The sequence below is a fragment of the Phaenicophaeus curvirostris genome, chromosome 2 (assembly GCF_032191515.1).
Source record: "Phaenicophaeus curvirostris isolate KB17595 chromosome 2, BPBGC_Pcur_1.0, whole genome shotgun sequence".
NCBI lineage: Eukaryota > Metazoa > Chordata > Aves > Cuculiformes > Cuculidae > Phaenicophaeus > Phaenicophaeus curvirostris.
Genome location: NC_091393.1, coordinates 81,767,357 through 81,790,323, shown reverse-complemented (window position 1 = coordinate 81,790,323; position 22,967 = coordinate 81,767,357). Strand labels below are relative to the sequence as shown.

The window sequence follows — 22,967 nt, the reverse complement described above, 5'->3', positions numbered from 1 at the left end:
CAGCAAGAAAATACAGACCACACAACTAAAAATATATTGTACAAGTCCCATGGCTTTGAAGCTATTCTGTCAAACTAAAAAAAATAAAACTAAATTCATCTAGCTCATAAGCAAAAATGGAATCTTGGGCCTTCTTTGAAAACGAGGTTGTCAGGTGCACTCCTAAGTCGGAGCTGCGCACCGAATGATGGGATGGGGGTAGAAAATGGAAGGAGGACAATAATTTCTTTTTCAAAGTAATGCAAGAGTTGCATTGGACATTGAAATGATGCTCTGGAGAAGGGCTCATTCCCTGCCTATGTATTTAACTACTGAGGTATTGGTTTGCTGCATTCTGCATTCAGCAGTACAGCAGAGAGGAGACGGCAGCCTACCAGCTCCTCCAGCAGCCACGTGCCCTCTTCCACAAGTGACAGACTGTGCTGTAATTCCAGCTTCTGCACTCGAACCGAGGGAAAATCTGGGGATACAGGAAAACCAGCTCATGCTTCAACTGTGACACACTAAGCGAGAAGCAGCATTCCTTTGCTTTGTGGCACACTGCTGGGAGAGTTTTCGATGGTGTGCAACCCATCCAGCTGTATGTCCTGAACTGGGTTTAATTTTTGTATAAGTTTTGTTCAGGCAACAAAACCCCAAAGCCCAGAGAAAGCATAAGAGTTACAGCACACCCACTCTACCTGAAGAAGGCAAACTGAGAAAACTCAAATTAATAAAAAGCCCCCAAGAAACTGAGAGGACTAGGGAGCAAAACCCCAAACTGCTGATTCAACTAATTTGAAAACCCCTAATGATCACACCAAATCACGTTAAATTGACTCCTATTTCAAGATCTACACTGTTACACCTATTTCTACAAATTTAAGTCTTCACTTAGATTCTTTCAGGTTTTCAACTGAAGCAAGATGCAAGACAGTCCTACGCAATAATTAATAAAAACCCCATTTTCCAGATCCTCAAAGTCACTCTAAGTGTCCCAACTATTAAGGGAAATATCACATCTCTACTGAGCAACAGCAGAGACCTCAGAGTTCCTCCTCAACCCAAAGCTCTTGAAGAAAAACAGTTCATTTTTATGCAGAGTTTATCAATTTATTGCAAGGTATCAGGAAATTTCTGAATGGTCTGACCAGTTTACATGCTTCACTGAATTTTGAAATGAAAGCAAGAGAACATTTGCTTAAATCAACAAAATAAGTCACCAGTTTAAAGGTTAACACTTGATTGTGCAGCCCGAGAAACAGGCACTTATCTTCCCAGTTCAAGGACTTCTGGTTTTCTTAACAGTGGCCCGTAACGCTGCAACAGATTGTTTTGCAGTACAGTTTTGCAGATACAAACAGAACAGGGTGCAAGACGGGTGGCCTCAGAGCACCCCTCCCTTGGAGCAGGGCAGAGGGTGGTTCAGACCGCCCGGTCTCCCCACAGTTACTGGCACGCCAATTGCCTGCTGGGAGACACTTGTGGGCTGCCACCCATCCCTTCCCGGCAGCCTTTTTAACGCACAAAACACTTAGAAAGCTTTCAGGGCTCTTCTTCCAGCCAGGGAAGACGGAAGTACCGTGCTGGTGTGGTACAGCTGCCCTAGATACGTAAAATATAGTAATAAATAAGGTCCTTATCTACCGTGGCAAGAAAAAGACAGGCTCGGGGGAAGATGTGGGCAAGAGAGGAGTGAAAAACATGCCTAGGGAAGGAAGAAAATCTGAAACTAAATGAGACATGCACTCCCAATGAATGCAGTTGTAGCCTGACAATTTTCAAAATCTCAAGTGAGTTAAGGCATCAGCTTAGGAGTGCACCGAACTAACAGCCAACTCCCTGTCCCTGTAAAATACTGGAGGACTCCTCCTCCTCCTTGCAGTCCTGGTATCTGTACCAGGGACACCCAGGAAAGGACCCCACTGTCCTCAGCACTACTATGCAGGCAGCACTAAGAAGTTACGCTGGGAATCAAAGAGAGCAACTGTGAGCCAAAGCGTCACTGATCTATTAAAAAAAAAAAAAATTAAAAAAAAAGATGGATCACTGATCACTATAGCTGGGCTGTGTTGTCATACATTGCTTACATTTGTTTTAATTTTAAACTAAGAGTCAGTCCAAGGTTTGTTACACAAACATATGGCAACGGTATTACATTCTAACCTGTATTTATAGAAAGTACTGGGCAGTCCAGGCAGCACAGAGTTGCCGTAACGGTAAAATTTATTATTAGTATGACAAAAGAACAAAAGCAAGCCGGCAGAAATCACAACTTAAAGTGATTGGGATAAGGGAATGAAGAGCAGGAGTTATTAGCAAAGAAAATTCCTCCAGCATTAATGAACAGAACAGTCCCCAGACTGCTGAGTATTTTGTTATATGAATACACTCCCAGAAAGGCAATTTGTTTAAAATTCAAGCCCTGAAAACTGATTAACACGTTTAATGCTAGCCTGATTAACACTGATACGGGAGCGCTGAAGCAGAAGTCCGCATTCCTGCAAGTGAAGAGAACAAAGCTTTTGGGACAAAGGGTAAACTTTAATTGTGCCTTTTTATTACCCAAACTGCCATTTCCTCCTTACTCCAAACCAGCCAGGAAGGCTAATGGCACCTCCATGCGCTCCCACAAGCCATGCAGTTGATAAATGCCATTACTAGATTTTTCCACTCCAGCTGTTAACCTACAAGCAGCAAGGATTTGATCCCTCACCCTTTTTAATTAAAAAAAAAAAAAATCATTTGTTTAAAAGCAAAATAGAGTACACTACTAATATTCCCGAACCTTCTGGAAGCATGTATTAGCTTTGGCTGGCAACCAGTGATTGCTGCAGGAGCAAACTGGAGCTGCAGTGCAAACTGGTTAATCTGTAGCTAGACATATTTGTGATGAGGGGGTGGCATGGTTTAGCAAGAAATACTCCCCGCCTGGCAGACAGGGCTTCAACACTTTGAAGGGTGTTTTCTTTCTTCTTTTTTTTTTTTCCAAAAAAATTTTATTGGGAGAACTACAAAACATTTACAGTACAAAGTTTACAGTCTCACACAATTTGTAGTGAACTGACTCCCGAAAAATATATTACAACTCAAGTTGACTTATCCTTTAGTTACATTCAAAACATACTTCTGTTAAAGTAGTCCAAAAGAGTACATAGTGCTCAATCTGTACCTATGTACAAACAAAACTAAGCTACTGCTCATTCATCCACCATCCAGGAAAGTTTTGGAAAACTCCCGACTTTCTACATAAGGAAAAAAAACAAAACCAAACTTACAAGTTTTGGAATTCAGTTAAACAAGATATGCTCGTGTACTGTATAAAATTTCAGATCCAAAGATGGCCTCCATTCTTATAAAATAAGAGAGTGGCAAAATTTTACTCTAGTTAAAACCCATCCCTACATTCAAATTATCTCAAGCTTTAAGAAAAATACTTATTTGGTTGAGAGAGATTTAAGGCAAGCATGGACCCTCACGAAGGCACTGCAAGACATAATACTGGGACCCCCAATTATTGCTACATACTTTGAGACTATCACAGTGTGATTGGTGGAGTTAGGCAACAACAAATACTTTTTGGTTACTTTAAACAAGTCTGAATTAGATTTGCCACTTCGAAGTCTGATTGCCAAGTCAGTCTTTTTTTTTCTGTTTTCTTGGTTTTTTTTTTTTTTTTTAACTCGGACGGGCTACAACCATTTACATTCTAAAAAAAACCCATAGAAATTCCTCAAACTACTTCCACAGCATCGAGACCGATTTCTATAAAGAAACCATGCAATCTTTCAGATTTACGTAAACAAGGAGAGAAATTAATGAAATAAATATTACATACAATCTCTTAAATTAAGAATTTTACTCATTTACAATAAAATAACCAAGTGAAGTTACAAAAAGGCATATATTACTGTGAAAAGAACACACTCCACATTTTGCCGATTAATAATGGCAATCATAATTTAAACATAATAAAAGAATATATATCTATTGCTTTTCATCATACCTGATAAATACAGTATGAACAAATTACCAATGTATACTTTTCACAAGATAATAAATAAGTTAAATAGTTTCATATTGAGTTGTGTGCAGTGACTCATTCATGCAATCAACTCGGAACGGCTAAAAAAAAAATTTAAAAAAAAAATCAGCAGTTATTCTCCAACAATTACAAACTAAACTCAGCTGAGTGCTTCCAAATAAAGCAACAACAACAAAAAAATTGTTCTAAGCCAAACATCCACTAAGTGGTGGCAATGGAACCAATATTAAACTTTGGAATGAAGGTTTTTAGCATTTGTTATAATAATATATAGATATATAAAAAAAGAAGGTTGTTATCAAGGCATATTCTTGGCAGGATGTTGGATTTTTCTTTTTTTTTAAAAAAGCTTATAGGTTTAGTACGTTCTGTGTTTTTATACAAACTGGATTGAAAGACAAACTAGTTTGTAACTTATTTTTCCTGCGTGTCTGAAGGTTTCGAGGAGGTGGACAGGCAGGACTGGCGCCCCCCGGCTTGTTTGTTGCTTTCTGGTGGCGTCTCTTTTTTTAATTATTATTTTTCTCTAATACTCTTTCTTTTGTTGGTGTTTTTTTTTTCTTTTGAACACAGATGGAATGGCTGCTGCTGGTGCACATCATAACTTGTCTCCAAAGTACAACAACGACAAAATAAACCACGAAAAAAAAATCCCCTTCTTCCAAGGTCTCTCTATAAAAATAGGTTTGTTCAGTTCGTGTCATTTGCCCTTTTGCGAAACGCTTTTCGTTTTTGTTCAGCTCTCGGTGTATATATAGATAAGATATATATAGATATATATAAAAAACCAAAAAAAAATAAAGAAGGAAGAAGAGAAGGATTCGGTTTCTTCGCTCGGTAACTTACTTGCGGCCCGGGTCCCGCCTCGCCCCTAGTCGTCGGAGATGGAGAGGCGGCTGAAGATGGGCAGGCGGCGCCCCGACTCCAGGCTGGGCGACTCGGAGCCGCTGAGGGACCCGGAGCTGAGGGAGCCGCTCAGGTAGCTCTCCCGGTCGGAGAGGGAGTCCGGGGGGCTGGGCGGCGCGTCGAAAACGGGCGACTCGGAGAGGCGGCGGAGGGGCTGAAAGCTGAAGGGCGGCGAGGCCGGGGGCGGCGGGCAGCCCCCCGCGGGCTGCGGCTGCTGCTGGCACCGGTAATAGGCGGCGGCGGCGGCGGCCGCGGCGGCGGCGGCGGCGAAGTTCTGGGTGTGGAGGGCGAGGGGGGCGATGAGGCTGCCCAGCTCCTGCCCGGAGAAGGCGAAGGCGTTGTTGGCGCAGGGCGGGGAGAGCAGCTCCTCGCAGTACGGGCCGGAGGCGGGGGGCGGCGGCGTGCGGGACCCGCCGGGGCTCTCCAGCAGCGCCGCGTCCGGGCGGCCGCCGGGCGGCGGGTGGGCAGCGGCGGCGGGGCCGTGGTGCGGCGGCGGGTGGTGGTGGTGCTGGTGGTGGGCGGAAAAGCCGGAGAAGCTCAGGCTGTGGTGGAGCTTGGGGCGGTCGCCGCCGCGAGGGTGCCCGAAGCCGCCGCCGCCGCTCAGCGCGTGGTCGCGGGGCGCGAAGGCGCGGAGGTCGCCGGTGCTGCCGGCGGGGTGCGGGGCGTGGGGCGGGGCCGCGGTGCCCGCGCCGGGCGCCGGGCGGCGCTCGTCCGCGTTGTGGATGAAGTGGCAGCGCGGCCCATAGGGGCAGAAGCCGATGGTGTGGAAGGTGCGGCAGAGCTCAGTCTTGTACTTGGGGTGGCGGGTGAGGCTGCGCAACTCGTGGAAGCCGTGCGCGAACTGGCACTTCTCGCCGTACTTGCAGGCGCCGCTCTCCTCGAAGGGCCGACACAGCTCCGTCTTGTACCGGGTCGAGTTGATAGGGGCCCCGCCGCCGCCCCCCGAGCCGCCCCCCTTGCCGGCCGCCGCCTGTTGCTGCTGCTGGAGCTGCTGCATGAGGTGCTGGCTGCGCTCGCCGTTCTCGCTGAACGAGCGGTCCCGAAACTTGTTCTCCTTGTTGAGCAGGGTCGTGGGGCTGCCGCCGCCGCCGCCGGAGCCCGTCTCCTTCAGGCTGCCGAACGAAGAGGAGGAGGAGGACGACGACGAGGAGGAAGAGGAAGAGGCGGACGAAGAGCTGGAGCCGGTGGGGCTGGGGAACTTGGAGCCGCCGCCGGCCAGAGCCGTCAGGTTGCTGGTCGAGTGCCGCCGCAGGAAGCCCGGCGCGAAGCTGGAGCTGGTGGGGGCCACCGGGGTCCCCACGGCTTTCTTGTCCAGCATGCTGTTGAGGTTGGTCAGGGACTTCTCCGTCTGCCGGGGCGGGGGAAGACAGGGAGCGGGGAGAGAGACAAGGTGTCGCAGGATGACCGCCAGCCCAGCCACACCGGCCCCGACGGCGCGGCCGCTGCGGAGCCAGGAGAAACACACCCCCCTCCCTCCGCCGTCCTAAACTTCCTCAACCAGTTCTTCCCTGCACCGCGGCTCGACGCCCTGATATAGACCCACAGCCCCCAACCCCCGGAGACCTCGCCTCTCCCAGCCGTCCATCCACCGTCCCGCCGAGACCCGAGCCGCCCTCCCTACCTTGCACAAGAAGTCAATGTCGTAGAAGGCGGATAAAAGCGTCGTCGACATTTCTAGATCCTGTAATGGTCGGAAATACAGGAAGGACCGAAAGATCCCGCTGTCCTCGGAGGGTTTGGAAAAGCCACGACTAAGCGGGAGAGGGGGCCGTTCAGCTTGAGATCCGGAAAGGTCCCCGCGGTCTCCCTCCCGGCAGGACGGCGGGTGCCGGGCCGAGGCGGCGACGACAGCTGCGCGGCAGCGGGCGAACTGCGGGAACTCAGCGGCTCCCCGCGCCGCTCCCGTATAAACGCGCCGCGGCCCGCGGGGCGGCGCCGGCTCCGCCCGCCCCGAGCCGCGCAGGGGGCCGGGCTGTCAGCCGGGGCGGGCGGTTGCCTCTTCGCCGTCTCCCCCCGCTTTCCCTCCCCCCCCCCCCCCCCCCCGCCTTCTTCCCTCTCTCCCGTCCCCTCTCCGGCTAGCCCCCCGCGCCTTCGCGCCGCTGTCCCGGCGCCCCCCCGGGTCGGGCGGGGCGGGGGCGCGGGTTCCCGGGGACACCTCTCCCCTCCCGACCCACCGAAAATAAACCTTTGCCACGTAATTGCTTTGAAACAAAAGCTCGGGCCCCCGCGCTGGCCCCGGGACGGCGGCTGGGCACGGGATGGGCCGCTTCCCCCCTCCTCGTTTTTTAAGGGAGGTTCGAGTTGTTTTTTTTTTTTTGTTCGCTTTCCGTTCGCACTTCGGGAGGCGGGCGGCGGGCTCGGAGCCGGCGTTAACCCTGCACCGCCCCCCCCTTACTCCACGCGTTCCCCTCCCTCCCTCCCGCTCCCCTGAGATCTTGTGACCCGCAGCCACTCGTCCGGCCCCGGCAGCGCCTCCCGCCGCCTCCGCCGGGACGGGGGCGAAGGCCGCGGCGTGTCCCTGCTGCCGGGACTCCTTTTCCCGGGCCGGGAGCGGGCTTTGAGCCAAGGAGCCGCCGCGTAAAACACCCTCCTCCCCCGCCCCGATAACGCTGCGCGAACGCGACGTGGAAAAAGCTGCGCCCGCTCCCCGTCTCCACCCGTTTTTTGTTGTTTTTTTTTTTTTCTTTTTTCTTTTTGCTCAGCCCCGGGACAAATGGGAAGGGCAAAATGGACGGAACAGCGTGAAGTTTTATTGCTGCTAAAACCACCAAAGGCGTTTGATCCTGTTTTAGCTTCCGAGCTGGCATGCCAGGCGCTGGAAACGCAAGGGTGCAAAGCTGACCACGTCAGCAGGAACTTTGAAATCGCATTTGCAAGGAAAAATAGCAGCTCGGGGGAGGGGCGGGGGGGGTGCATTGGAGCAGTTTTTTCACGGTCAGCTTTTCACATTCGCCCGCCGCCATGCGGCTCGCGCTCCCATTTGGTTCCTGTCTTCCCCTTCCAGCCCCAAGGATGCGGGAGGGAGGGAGGGAGGGAAGGAAGCGGGCGGGAAACGCCGGGAGCGCCGTGGGACCGGCTGCTGCAGGGTCACCCAGGGAGGAGAAAGCCCAGCTTGCGAGGCTAAGGCTGAGCGTAGCAACGAGAATCGGGGAAAAAAAAAAAAAGAAAAAAGAAAAAAAATAAACGTAGCGCAGGAAAAACGAGGATTGGGGGATAAAAAGCTCAAGGGTCGTTTTTCACCCTTCCCTCGGGCTCGCCGGCGCTGGGCGGGACGGGGTGGCTGCGCGGGGATCTGCCACCCCCTAGCGCCCGCACCGCCGGCTCTCCCAGGCTCCCCAAGCCGGGATCGGGATGCCTCCCGCCTTTCCCGGGCCTGCGGAAAGGGTGCAGCCTAAGGCGCTGCCCCTCCACCGGGAACCTCCCTGGAAGCGGCACTGACGGGGATCATAGAATCACAGAATCACCAGATTGGAAAAGACCCACTGGATCAGTCCAGCCATTCCCATCAATCACTAAACCATGACCCTCAACACCTCGTTCACCCGTCCCTTAAACACCTCCAGGGAAGGTGACTCAACCACCTCCCTGGGCAGCCTGTTCCAGTGCCCAGTGACCCTTTCCGTGAATTTTTTTTTCCTTATGTCCAGCCTGAAACCAGCCCTAATGCGCATCGGTTCCCATTAATGGGCACCTTTTCCCATAAATGCCATCCCAGCCCACTTGGATTCAGTGGCCTACTGACCCAAGATCACACTCTTCCTCCTCCCGAACATCTCTGTGGTGCAGACCGCACTGCCAGCCCTCCGTCTGCTGATCCAAGAAAACAGTTTATGCTGATAATCACGCAAGGAGCAATGTGTCACCATCATTTGGAGGAACACTTTGATAAACTGGCCTGGATCAAACACATGGGCAGATAATACTCCACTGTAAAATTCTGCTAACCCTCTTCTGCAATTTCTGCTTAGGGTTTAAAGGTCCCCATCAGGTAACTCAAGTCACCGGCAGTGTCTGGTGAAATGTAAGTGCGCTGATATAATTCTTTTATTTGCTCTCTTGTAAAGCAAGGCGGGATGACGGAGCCTTTGGTTACGTTCTGAAACCTTGATAAGGAAGACTGGGGTTTTGAGCTATTCGGTTTACCGATTAACCAAGTCCTCAAGGCTTCACAAAGTTGCTTAAGTGCTATGGTCACTGTGGATCTACTACTATGCAGTTACCTGTCTACATTTATACATTTGTCAATACTGAATATATAAACACAGGCACTTCAGATTCCATCCAATAAGAAAACTGCCCGCGTTACTAGAGAGCCTTGTGCTAACCACTGACATGAGCAAGGTCATATAACCGAATGGTAATTCTGGTACTATACAAAGTTCTGTTTGTTTTCTACGATAAAAGCTGTTACTGCACTAGTTCAAAAATGTTGGCAAGGTGTGGTAAAACCGGCAGCTGTTAATTAATAGTACAGGTATTGACTATTTTTAAGACTGGCTTCCAGACATAATCTGGGCTGTTCTTTCCCCAGGAGCTCAAAACAGATCCAAACAAATTAATCTTTATCCTAACTCACAGTTAACAGTTGTTAAGTTGGGTAATGTGCATTCTATGAAACATCTTTTCATCTCAGATTCTAACATTTGCCTTTTGCCGTCTAAACTCTCACATATCATTGTAAATTACTTACCGTATAACTAACCCTGAATCCTGGAAACGTACAGGAAGTATTTAAACTGTTGTTCCTAAATTATCTTCTTTTTAGTAATAGCTTCATCTTGTGCAGTTTTCAGATGTTCCGTAAACCTAATTTGGAAGCTTATCCTGATTTACAGAAGATTTGTATTCGTAATCAAGAAATGGGAAGCAACTGGTTGTCAGGCACTGCAGCACCAAGCTGATGAGGGTAAGTCCAGCACTGCTGCGGCTGAGCCAGACCCTGGTACCACAGCCACTTTGGACCCTGGCACCACAGCAACTTTGGACCCTGGCAGGGTTACAGTAGATACTGGAACAACAGCAAAGGCAGACCGTGGCACCACAGTGATGCCAGACTCTGGTGAGGTTAGGCTGGACCTTGACACCGCAGCTAAGCCAGATCTCGGTGAGGTTAGGCTGGACCTCAGCACCACAGCTAAGCCACATCCCGGTGAAGTTAGGCTGGACCTCAGCACCACAGCTAAGCCACATCCCGGTGAGGTTAGGCTGGACCTCAGCACCACAGCTAAGCCACATCCCGGTGAGGTTAGGCTGGACCTCAGCACCACAGCTAAGCCACATCCCGGTGAAGTTAGGCTGGACCTCAGCACCGCAGCTAAGCCAGATCTCGGTGAGGTTAGGCTGGACCTTGGCACCGCAGCTAAGCCAGATCTCAGTGAGGTTAGGCTGGACCTTGGCACCACAGCTAAGCCAGATCCCGGTGAGGTTAGGCTGGACCTCAGCACCGCAGCTAAGCCAGACCCCAGTGAGGTTAGGCTGGACCTCAGCACCGCAGCTAAGCCAGATCTCGGTGAGGTTAGGCTGGACCTTGGCACCGCAGCTAAGCCAGACCCCAGTGAGGTTAGGCTGGATCTCAGCACCACAGCTAAGCCAGACCCTGGTGAAGTTAAGCTGGACCTTGGCACCACAGCTAAACCAGACCCCGGTGGGGTTAGGCTGATCTCAGCACCGCAACTAAGCCAGACCCTGGTGAAGTTAGGCTGTATCTCAGCACCACAGCTAAGCCAGACCCCGCTGGGGTTAGGCTGGATCTCAGCTAAGCCAGACTCCGGTGAGGTTAGGCTGGATCGCAGCACCGCAGCTAAGCCAGACCCGGGTGCGGGCGCACGGCGGTGCCGCAGCGCCACCTGCTGGACGCGCGGGGCAACAGGCGGAGCTCCCGCTGCGGCAGCGGCCGTGGGAGAACTGCTAATTACCGGTATCGTCATCAAGATTTACGACTACACTGTGCTAATGCACGATTACGTGTAGAGACTGAAAGCAAATAATCGTTTGCTGCACACGTTTGTCTTCCAAGGAGGCTGAGGTAGCGATGTATACCGACACAGGTCGTCGTTTCAGCCCTGCCTGGCTATTCTAGAGCCAAAGATGGTCACAGCCCTTGTCTAAAACCACATAACATACCCCTTTAAAATAAATATTTATTTTCAATGTCTCATTTTAATATCGGAAACCAATCTCGGTTCCCAGAAAAACACTTTAGCGAAGCGCAACCAACATTTTTGTGTTCCAGACTGTTGAGCACTTGGTATATTCTGCACCGGGGACAGCATCTCCTAAAAGCAACCAGCATGCAATCGCTTCAGGTACACTTTTGGAGGCCTGATGACAGTCGGTCAGTCAGGACCTGACTTCCCAAGACTGCTTGCAAAGCAAGGTGTTTTGAAGTAAAGATGAAACGTTTGTGTTCCAAGTGGAACAGCTGCTTTATTTTGAACACAGCAGTCTTCATTTTTAGAGCAATTTTATAGAAGTAATTTGATTTACAAGAAAAAAAAGAGGCATACAGAAGATTAACTAATGCTGTTTCCACCTGCACACAAGGTTACTACCAAAGTGAGAATCCTTGCCTTCCTCCAGAGGAAAGTGCAGTAAAATTTAAAATGTAGTCTACAAATGGACTCGATGATGGTTAGACTCAATGATCCGGTGGGTCTCTTCCAACCTGGTTATTCTATGAAATGAAATCGTCATTCACAAAGAAGCCAAGGTTTGTTTCTTTTCTTTTAGAAATACCGTATTAATTTAATAATTGCCATTCTACATCTTGAAAGGAGACAATAATTCAAGTTTTTCTTGGTTTTAAAATACAGGAGGTAAAAATCTGGGCTAAAATGTAACAGAACTACAGGTGGCCTGCACCTGGATGAAACGAAAATACTAGCTGCTTGACTTCCTACAGTAGCTCTATAATAAACTATGCTCACCTCAATGAAATTTGAAATGCATTTAAAAGGAAGAATCTCTCACAGCACATCTGACTTATATATTAAAAATAAGGTTTTAGCCTGAAAACTGTTTCGTTTTGTTGCAGGTTTACAGGAGTCATTATAGCAATCCCTTGTTGCTTGAACATTGTTAGAATTCAGTCCCTCTGCCTATCTAGTAAAACATGCACAGCTCCCTGAGGATGAACTTTTAATAACTTACTTTTCCAGATTTTCATTTTTGCAACTATCATCAGACTTCAGCAGATTTAATATTTTAAGGCAGACCGATATTCTCTCATTTTGAATAGTCAATCTTGTGAATTCTGCAGTTTTGGTAAGTCCTGGAGTAGGAGGTAGTTTTCCAAGAAGGTGCCCAACAAGCTGGGCTTGGTCCAGTGCTATTCTTGATAGTCGATTAAGTTCTTTGTGATCTGGTAGAGTCAGCTGAGTCACTGATACAAGCTGTAAAAGGTGCTTACTAAGTTGTCGGACATAAGTCAACTTCTCTGCCCAAAAATTCACTTCCCCTTTATCAAACAGGTAATCCTCTTCTTCCTTAATAAAACCAAACCAAACAGTAATTAGAAAATGATTTGTGCTCTTGATAATAATGAGAAAATCAACAGATCTATGAAAGAAGGTATATATATAAATAACAATAGAGGCTGTTACAGAATTATCTTCTTTATAGTAAAAAAACCCCAACAAAACACCATAAAAATTCATATGCATTATTTTTCAAAGGTTTGAGAAAACACAAGAAGAAAGTTTCCTACTTTGCTAAAGAAATTTCACCTTCAGAAATCAGCTAGTTATGGTATTACTCTGAGGAAACAGTGGAAGTAAGTAGTAGTCCTAATCCTTAACATGTGCTTGCCTTCCCTGTGAAACTGTCTTGTATTTCACAGGGAACTCTCTGTAACCACTATGGTAATTTGCTATATGGTGGAGCTTTTTGAATGGATTAAATCAAGAAGGAAAACTCTATCACTCGGTGAAACATCAAAAAGGCATACCTACAGCACAAGCATAAGAAAAAATTCATAGTATATTTCATGGGTCATATTAATTGTCAACAAACATCTCAAAGTTGTAGATGCTTCTGCTCCTTCCACTTCACCTTCCAGCATTACTTGGACTTTTTCAGTCTTTTCAAGACAAAGAGAGCACGTTATACAGCATTAGGTTTTACAGAACCAGCGTAGCAACGTTTTTCTTTTGGTAAACAATCCTCCTGAAGACAATGAGTGATGTGAGGAAGGCTGTTTAAGTGTGCTATACAGAACCAGTCATGTGGAAGGTGGCACAAAGCTACCAACTATTTAAACGACTACTCTGGAAAAGCCAGCAGTTGGGAGAAAACTGTGCTTAAATGCCAGATGTGGCTGGCACCCACAACTGCAGTTTGAGTTTAAGGCAAGCCATCATCTGCAATGATACTGAATGCAATTAGTTACAGCCTCAAAATATTTCAGTCAACAATGATTTGTTAAGTAACTCTTGATTTATTTCAATGTTTGCTTGCTAGTATTTTTAATTTTACGCTGACGTTGCCAGGAAACAGCCATAACATTCTATTTATTTACTTTATGTAGTGTCCATGTGATTTTTTTTTAGAATTGTAAATCAACGAATACTGGGATAGTGATCATTTGGCTTCATCAGATTGAGGTATTTCATTCTATTCCTACTACAAGATTTCAGAAACGTAGTGATCCCATAATGAGATAGCAACTGGTTGTTAAAATTACCAGAGCTGAAGCCTCTGAGTCTCTTTTCAGATCACTGTCTCCCAGCAGCCACTCCAGCAGGATTGGTACACCAGCATGGATCTGTCCCCAGCACTGAAGCAGCTCACACAGTATGCCAAATGCTAAATCCAAGGCCATTGGAGCATTCACTATCCTAAGTACAAACTCTGCTGAGAGAAAATATGCATAACAACATATAGCAAGATCACGAACGTTTTCAGATAAAATCAGCACAAATATGATTTCTTGAAAACAGACGCGAAATTTACACAAACACATTCAGAATGAGGACTTATACTGCAAATAACTTACGTGAAATGTTTACTTATGTGCCACTTCAGCCTTTTCTCAATTCCAAAATAATACATGAAACAACTGAAAACGCTGATGCTTAATATTTTTTTTCCTGCCCTTGTATTGACATTCATTAATTTGGGTTTAAATATACAAAGACGTCTGTTTGAAAAACATCTCCAGACACGGTCCTGTCACTATAACATGATGACTATTTTTGCAAAACTGCAGCCATGCCTCGAGTCTGATTCAGTGTTTCACTGGAACTTAAAACCCACAACATACTGCATGTTTTTAAAGGGCTAGGATAGAAAATGAATTATTGTTGTTAGGTCTGCAATCTCTCTATATAAAATAAGATATACATACATATAAATATGTATAGAGAGATATATATACACACAACTGTAAACATATGTAAGAGATATCAAGCATGCAAGACAGGCTCGGAGATGTTAAAGAAGGGAAAGGCAGACATTGTTTATAGTACCGTCACAGAGCTATATTTATACAGGTTTTGCTATCAGCTGCTACAGTATTTTCCCTAGGGTGCAAAGAAACTGACAAATCATGCCAGAACTGTACACAAAGTCATCATCCACACCATATTTCTTCCCTAAACTTCCCCACTGCTCTCATTTGGGCATATGCTGGTTTAACTGTGTGGTTCCTAGGGCTGTCCTCAATAAAGGAGTACACAAAAATGCCAGAAGTCCCATCTGCACAAGAACACCAGTGACTGCGTTCACAGGTACCAGTTTCACTACTGGTAACATTAATGCAATTTTTCTTTTTTTTTTTTTTTTTTTTAATAGGGACGCTGAAAGAGGACCAGAGGAGGAAACACCACTCTCTTCTTATGAGAAGACAACACAGCAGGGTCAGAATTATCTGGAAAAAAAATCAATACAGGCAGACAAGGCAGACCTTACATTTTCTGTCTGAGTGTCTTTAGGTATTTCTTATGAAAGAGAGTGATTATTTATGAAACAGACATAGCAGTGCAGCTGAGACCTGTCCTCCACAACCTACATACAGAGCTGCAACATGGACCTCTCCTGTGTCCCAAGCCCTCAATACCAGCTGCAGATTTTCTAGAGGACGTTTTCTAAAGCACAGCAGAGAGATGTATGATAAAACACCAAAGGTAGGGAAATACATACGCCAATGGATAAGAAAGCACAGGAAACAACTTAGGGCAAAAAAAGACTGATGAAATGTTGGTTATGTGGTGGTTTTCAGACCAGGCAATGTACCGAGGACATCAGGGAGGCTGAATTAGTGTTTGAAACCACAAGAACAAAGGACTGTAATAAGGGAGGGAGTGAAGGAGAAAGAACAGATGGTCCCTTCTTTATCTTGGAGTTAGATGAGGGTAAATGGAAATCCCCTTGACCAAGCAACAGGAAGGCAGGCAGTCAATCTCCTGGTGACACTAATAATGTTACATACACAGTTTGGCTCTGCTAGACAGTAAAATGAAATGTTCAAACCTGTTTTTTTCACATCAAGACATATCACTGTATTGGGACACCCCTCAGCTTTGCCCATAAGAGAGCCTGCTAGAGTGCAAAGCAACATTCCCACACCATGTATTTTAGGTATTGGGTTCTTTAAGGTATTGTTTTTGCTGACATTTCTTCACAAAACTTTTTTTTTTAAAAAAAAACCCACCACCACCACCAAAACCAACAGCAAAACCCAACTTGCTTTCCCCATTGCTGTGCCCTACTTGTACCAGTCTAAAGAACAGATACAATGTTTGTCCCCTCTGTATTGATGTGCTTACTCTTGGTAGAAAACAGTTTAATTCAGGCTGCCCAGGGAGGTGGTTGAGTCACCTTCCCTGGAGGTGTTTAAGGGACGGGTGGACAAGGCGCTGAGGGACATGGTTTAGTGTTTGATAGGAATGGTTGGACTCGATGATCCGGTGGGTCTCTTCCAACCTGGTTATTCTATGATTCTATGATTCTAAGTGCCGTGGGAACCTCAGAAATACTGGCAATCAGAACTGCAAGCATAAAAATGAAAAAAAAAAAAAAAAAGAGCTTGGAGTTCTGAACCTGAAACAAATATCCCAGCTAAGAATATTTACAAAATGCAGCATTTTAAACCCAGCTCTTTTGAATTCTGATGATCATTTGGAGTCTTAAGATGATTACTGAATGCCTACAATTGTCTATATTTATAAAACATCTCTTGCTTGAGTCACTTTATTTGTATTTGAATTTTGGCAAAATAAATGATGCTAGGGGCTAAAAAACAAAATAAACATGTTATTTCCCACTGCTGTCTTTCTCAAGTCAGCTGTTGGTTTGGAGGACTGATTATACGTAACAACTGCACACATTTAAAACATCTGCTATATTCTGGGGCTTCTTTTTTTTCCTTTTAAGACCTAGACACCTCAAGTACAAACGGTTAGGCTCTCCTTGTGCATGAGAACTCTAGACTATTGAGAAATGCACCAAAACATATATGTGAGGCCTCTAAATTCTGTTATTATGTGAACATGCTGAAAACTACCAAGATGCTGACCACCCTTCTGTGAACTGCAGGCACCTCTTAACTGATCGACCAAATTCATGCGTCAGTTCTGACATCAAAACCCGAGAAAAATGAAGCAACTTTGACAACAGTGAAACTTAGGCTTCAAAAATTTGGGTAAGAGCCTACATGCCTTGTGCTGTGTGCTGCAGAAGCTAACACAGTGGCCTCCTGGTACTTAAGGTGTTGACACAGATTCAAGAACAGATCAAGCTTTGGCAGACGAAGAATTTTTGCTTCCATCTGCCTATCCCATCCCATGCCATCCTCCTACTGCCGAACATCAGGAATGGCTCCATGACTTCCGAATCACTTCCTCAGCTGCTGTTAGCTACAAAGCGCACTGACGTTAACTGACTTTGATACTAGCTCACCCAAATTTGATGACAGAATAGTTCAAGATCAGCTTTGGGGACTACCATTGAGCAAGTGTCCAAAAAAAGGTATATCAACTCCTTAAACTTCTGAGTGCTGAAGTAATACAGATAATTAATAGCAAGCAAAGTTGCAGAATCACAGAATGACTTGAGTTGGAAGGAACACACAAAGATCATGGAGTCCAACTCCTGTCCCTGCATAGGACAACCCCAACATTTACACCATGTGTCTGAGCACATTGTCCAAATGCTTCCTTGAATATTGTTAGGCTTGGTGTCATGACTGCTTCCCTGGGGAGCCTGTTCCAGTGCTCCACCACCCTCTGAGTGAAGAACCTTTTCCTAATATTCAACTGAAACCTCCCCTGGCACATCTTCCTGACATTCCCTTGGGTCCTATCATAGGTCACTTGACAGAAGAGATCAGCACCTGCTCCTCCTCCTTCCCCTTTGAGGAAGAAGCAACCTGCTGAGGTCCCCTCTCAGTCTCCTCCAGGCTGAACGGAACAAGTGACTTTAGCCACTCCTCATACAACTTCCCCTCTAGACCCTTCACCAGCTTTGTGGCCCTCCTCTGGACACTCTCCAGTAGCTTGATATCCTTTTTACACTCTGGCACACAACACTGGCGGTAAGCCCGCACCAGCGCAGAGTAAGAGCAGGACAATCACCTCCTTCGACTGGCTAGCGATGCTGTGCTTGATGCACCCCAGGACACGGTTGGCCGTCTTGGCTGCCAGAGCACACTGCTGGCTCATGTTCAACTTGCCATCAACCAGAACCCCCAGATCCCTTTCTGCAGGGCTGCTCTCCAGCCTCTCACTCTCCAGTTTGCCTAGATCCCTCTGCAGGGTCTCTTTGCTCTCAAGAGCGTCAACATGTATGTGTTACATACGTACCCATGATATAATATGTAAAAAATGCTGTGAGAGGGGAAAACTTTCTATTGCTTTGTTGACACCCAGCTCCACAAACGGCAGCAATGGGTGTTGTAAGCATGTACAGAATCTTCTAAGATACCCGTAAGAGGTGTATATCTTCTAAAAATAAATGTATGTGTCTTCACTGATGTACTGACTGTTTACAAGAACTGCTCCTCACATCATCTTTTGCCTGCAAAACAGGGCCGATTTTCAAGAAGCCAAATATTGCACATAATGCTGTGTTCATGACTCACACTATGACTTCAGAAAGTGGTCTGAGCAAGCTGGAGGTTCGCCAGAAGCAAAAAGGGCTGGTGGTTCTCCTCGCAGCTCCCTCGGGTCATGGGCTCCTGATGCTTACCTCCAGCCAGCTCAGGTTCTCTGCTCATCACTTGCTAAGTTAAAGCTCAGAACAGCAGAATACAAATTTGGCATGCAACTTGGCATGTGGGTTCTTCTGCTTGGCTGGCAGGCTGGACTGGTTACCCCGCAGTCAGAATTGGTACAGCTGGGAACTGGGGAAGGGAAGATCACAGGGCAGCAGTGAGGAAGGGAGGAGGCCAAAGGGAGAGCAAAACCTCCTTGTTCAGCAAGCTGTTAGCTCAGGTCAGCTATAATGTGAAACTTCCCGTCAGTCATGTAAACAAAATACTAACAGAGATGATACAAATGGTTGAGTATTAATAGCCTTTCATAATGGAAGTAACTATTTAAAGTAACTGAATAAAAAATGTCAAATGACAGATTTCTGGAAGCCACTCAGCTGATTACTGCCACAAGAACTAAACCAGCAGAAACTGAACCTGAAGACATACCTGTTACCAAATACTGAAAATACATTAGTGCTCCTACCATGACAGTTCTTTGGACTATCAAAACAGTGTTAAAATTATCAAGTTTTTAAAATTTAAAACATGTTTACATTGCAACATGCAAAATCATCATGAGCAAGATAAGTATCTCGCTAAATAAGCCACTACAGGGGCTGAAATAGAAAAAAAATTCTCTGTGCCTTAAACAAGTACTTACAAGCAGAGGAATTAATACTACTCCTTGAAATGAAAAACAAAAGATAAGAATCAGGTACTGCATGTTTTTTTCATTTTGAGGAAGTGAATTTTCATAAAGGGAAAGGGGTTAAGTACTGCAGTGTTTTAGTCTTTGTGAATCCACCCACATAAAAATTAGACCTCCCACATGCACATTCACATACTCCAAAAGCTTTGATCATGCCAGATGTAAATATTTCTTCTAGTAGTCTATTATGCATCCTCCAACTATACAATTGTTCTCTGTTAAAACCTGATATTATGGGGATCTGAAAGGATGTCTTAAGAGCACATACACAGATTTTAAGGACAACCATGATAAAGGCAAAATAGAAAAGCTGAACATATTCCTTGCTTAACGAAGTGTTTTGCAATGAGTTTTCTACTGGAAATTAGCTAACTCAAGTTAATTTTAGATCAAAGAGCAACGCAGTTTTTGTAAAGGTATACTGTGTTTAGAACAGAGATAAAGAGAAGTAAAACTGCAAGGAAGATTTAGTGTTAACAGTCCTGAGGGAAAGACTCACAAAAAAAGGCATACCAACAGCACGTATGCTTTCAAGGGAACACATAGGGTAAGTTCTCCAACTCAACTTAGAGAAAGTACATCAACCAGGTATAAACTGGTAAAGTTTTGTTTCCTTTTTTGCACGATGTGCTGCCTACCTCGGTATAAACGTGACTATCAGTATAGTACCTCATAACATCCTGGTAAAATAAGGTAGTTATTCTTGCTTCAGAGACAAGCACGGATACCTCAATCAACCAAGCTCACTAAATGACTGCTTGACAAAACTAGAGATTTCTCTCAGGTTTTCTGATTTTTTTTCCTTAACAAGATGATGAGTATCAAGCGAGAGATCAGGTTCCCATCCAAAAGACAGCAGATCCAGCATGGCAGTTACTAATATCTGTACTGCTAGATCTGCAAATGGAAAATCTCACCTACTGAATCACTGATCACTTTTGGTTGCATTGAAGGTTTTCTTTTTGGTGGTAAGTAATAATCAAGTTTGCCCCTATTCTTCATATTGAATATGAGAGAACTGAGCTGACTGGCCCAACCCAAGAGTTACATAGGCTGGTAAATAAAGTGAGGTTAGAAACCAAATTTCTTATGTCAAAATAACCTGCTTATATGTTAATACTTTGAGCTAGAAAGGAATTGTGCAACTCTGCAGCACGGGAACACACAGGTGCCTTGCCACCAGAAAAACAGGACAGAAGAAAGGCAGTCACAGTAGATAAAAAGTAAAGGGGTGTTCATACCCACTCAGATTCCACAAATAGCGTTACAGTGCTAACACCCTCTACAGCACTAAGATTAAAAGAGGACAAGTAAGAAGTAAAAAAAAAAATAAAGAAAATAAAGAAATGGTAACTGTTGTGTCCAGATAGTTGGCAGATGGCTCCTGAAAGGGTGCTTGTTCATTGCACTGTGTCAGTTTAAGTTACAAACATCAAACTTTCCACTTTTTAAGATGACCACTTATGTAAAATCTAACATATAAGCAGATTCCTTTTTATAGTGTTTCATAAAATCAAAGGTGATTAGATCACTTCTATCCTCTCGAGAAATATCATTCCCTAGATGACGTACAACTACTTCATCTGTTTTCCATTTTCCTGCTTAAGTCTGCTTTATAGCCGTGCTTTTTCAGGATGACTTTAAAAAGCAGCCCTTCCTGGCATCATGCAACACGATGTCAAAACACAACACTATTACAAAACAAACTAATCAGAACTAATTTCTTAATAGTTGCAGTCTCCGAGTAGAGTGGCAGTAACGCTGCTCTCAGCTTTGATTTTGATTATAAACAGATCTGAGTGAATAACATGTCTGATTATGAGGAAACTTACAGCTCAGGACTCAGCAGAATATTAAAGTTTGTTCTTGAACAAAAAAGCACACACATTCATCATCTTTTCAGGCTTTTTATGGAATGTGAATAAAACAATATTTTTCAACTAAATAACTAGGGTTTTTTTCCCTTCTTTTTAAGTATGTATATGCATACACGTAAGCTTTTCCTTTTGCCATGCAAGCTTTGCTGCCTGTACTCAAGAGGGTTTCATTACAAAACAACCACAGCTCACAGATCTGTCAGAGGAAATGAACATTTGGACTTTACCACTTGCATCACCACTTTTGCAGAACCTCCCCCCTAAAAGCATGTTCTAATTTAAACAACAGAAAACCAATACCCCCTGCATAAACCCACAGAACTCATGCTTTTCCTTTTGAAAAGGTAAAAAATAATATTCCACTAAATGTTTAAAACACTGCTAATGAGAAATCAAGAATGTTTTTTAACTCAAAAAAAACCACATATGTTTGAAAAAACATACATAATCACAGTTTCACTTAGTGCCACACTTCAATTAGTACCACGAGAACTAAACATATGACTGAAGACTGTTGTTATTAGCATGTTCCAACTAAGGAACGTTTTGCTTAGCTCTGATGAAGATTACCAAATGTGAATGAGATGTGTATTATAGCTCTGCTGTACGGACACAGAGGACCAATCTATCTCTGTATCATAGGTGGGATTTTAGAGTAATATCTGGAGAATGGTGATGAAAAATTTGTCATTTAAGGGATAAAGGAATAAGGAAAAGGTGGGTAATCAATATAGAAGACTGTACACAAAATTCTTCTCACCATAATACTTGAAGACCAGCACAATTTGGGCAGAAGACTCCAATATGTGAAGCTATTTCTAAAGCAGTAACAGAAAGGCAGGCTGTCCTTCATTGCTATGGAGTCATAGCCGTGACCACCACAGCTTGCATAAGGACCCTATCAAGAGCGGTAAGCTGCTGTCCTGTTTACTCACTTGCAATTAAAATGCTGATGAGAAAAAACATGTAACAGATTATTCACATGAAGACTCCATTTAACATGTACCACTTTCATACTCCAGCACTAAGCACATAGACTTATTTTTCATTTATTCTTTCTTAATTTTCAAAAGTATAACAACTTATAAACTTTACATAACAGTGCCACTGTGTAATTAATACAGCTAAATGAAGTGCTGTCAGTAAATAATCAGTAGCCAGTCTTTGATAGATGACCTGATTCTAATTCAGTCCATTCACTTTCAACTTTAATTAGTGGCATTGTATTCTAGAAAGCAAATGTTTTTTTCATCCATGTGATGATCTAACGTTGTAGAAGTAGACTAAGAACAACTTGTAAGATGTTGAAATAAATTTGGGAATGCAAAGTAAAAAGTCTCAGTGATTACACATTCTTATATAATGTAATTCCTTAAGAAGAAATTAAGCAATATAAAGTTCCCACTGCAAAAGCCACTGATTTTAACAAGTACCATACGCACCAATAAATCATGCTAAGACAATTATGAGCTTCAGTGCTCCTTTTTCTTTAATTAAACCAAGTAGTCTGAATTACAAAGTGTATGTTGGTGGAATTTTTTGCAAGACACAAATAAAGGCACAAAAATACTATTTATCCCTACACAGGTACTGATGCAATGCTATACTTAATTCTTTTAGTACTATAAACCTTGTTCTAGATGCATGCTTGTTATAGCTAGTAACAACTGCTAAGCAAACTCCTCACTTTTCAGTCACTGGAGTTTAGAATAATTTTAGATTATTGAAGAATGTTCTAATTAACATGTAAAGATCAGAACTACTCAAGACCACTTAGGCTGCAACATGCTTTGATCTTTTTCTGCATTTTCTCCTGAACATTAATTTACATTGGTGTGTCTCACCCTTCTTGCAGCAGTTCTGTTCTAAAGGGTGGGACAACGCAGAGTTGCAGACTCCTGCAAACTGTGGCTATTTAGCAGGTCTGAGGAAAGAAGACACTTGCTAACTTACTATGCAACATCTGATCCAGGTGCATGTGCAGCTTTCTGAATGCAGGTATTTTTGAGCGTAACCTCAGCAACTCAGTCTTCAGATAAGGCTCTGATGTCTTACAATGAAACCATACAGGGAGAGATTGCTTTTACTATGATTTATATTAAATTTTTATCTTTATTTCATATTACTTATTAAAACGGGTGACATTTGAGAGAATCATTTGCTCTTCACAATGGGAAGATGATGCACCAGTGATTTCACTTGCAAGTGGGCTGGTTTCAGCAATTCCTTTCAGAAATACTCCGAAATTAGAAGCAGCATACA

The 22,967-nt window shown here is 44.7% G+C and overlaps 2 protein-coding genes across 2 annotated transcripts in view; both read right to left on the bottom strand.

Annotated features, from left to right (window-relative positions):
- Positions 1-2,517: 2,517 nt before the first annotated feature.
- ZFP36L2 (ZFP36 ring finger protein like 2) lies at positions 2,518-6,813 on the bottom strand. Its single transcript, XM_069852661.1, has 2 exons — positions 6,552-6,813; positions 2,518-6,278 (listed from the first exon to the last, which is right to left on the bottom strand). The coding sequence occupies exons 1-2, from the start codon at positions 6,600-6,602 to the stop codon at positions 4,896-4,898; spliced, it is 1,434 nt and encodes a 477-aa protein (XP_069708762.1). The 5' UTR covers positions 6,603-6,813; the 3' UTR covers positions 2,518-4,895.
- Positions 6,814-11,246: 4,433 nt separating this feature from the next.
- THADA (THADA armadillo repeat containing) overlaps positions 11,247-22,967 on the bottom strand; it is a 166,197-nt gene continuing 154,476 nt past the window's right edge. The window contains exons 36-37 of the mRNA XM_069852664.1: positions 13,611-13,777; positions 11,247-12,414 (exon numbers count right to left, since the gene is read on the bottom strand). Coding sequence (XP_069708765.1) covers positions 12,076-12,414; positions 13,611-13,777 — 506 coding nt within the window. The 3' untranslated portion in view covers positions 11,247-12,075. The remainder of the gene's footprint in view (positions 12,415-13,610; positions 13,778-22,967) is intronic.

Excerpts from the sequence above, each read along its gene's own strand:
- ZFP36L2 (XM_069852661.1), bottom strand. The coding sequence starts at position 6,602 with ATGTCGACGACGCTTTTATCCGCCTTCTACGACATTGACTTCTTGTGC. Across the intron at positions 6,279-6,551 it reads ACATTGACTTCTTGTGCAAG|ACGGAGAAGTCCCTGACCAA; the intron begins GTAGGGAGGGCG and ends CCGCCCCGGCAG.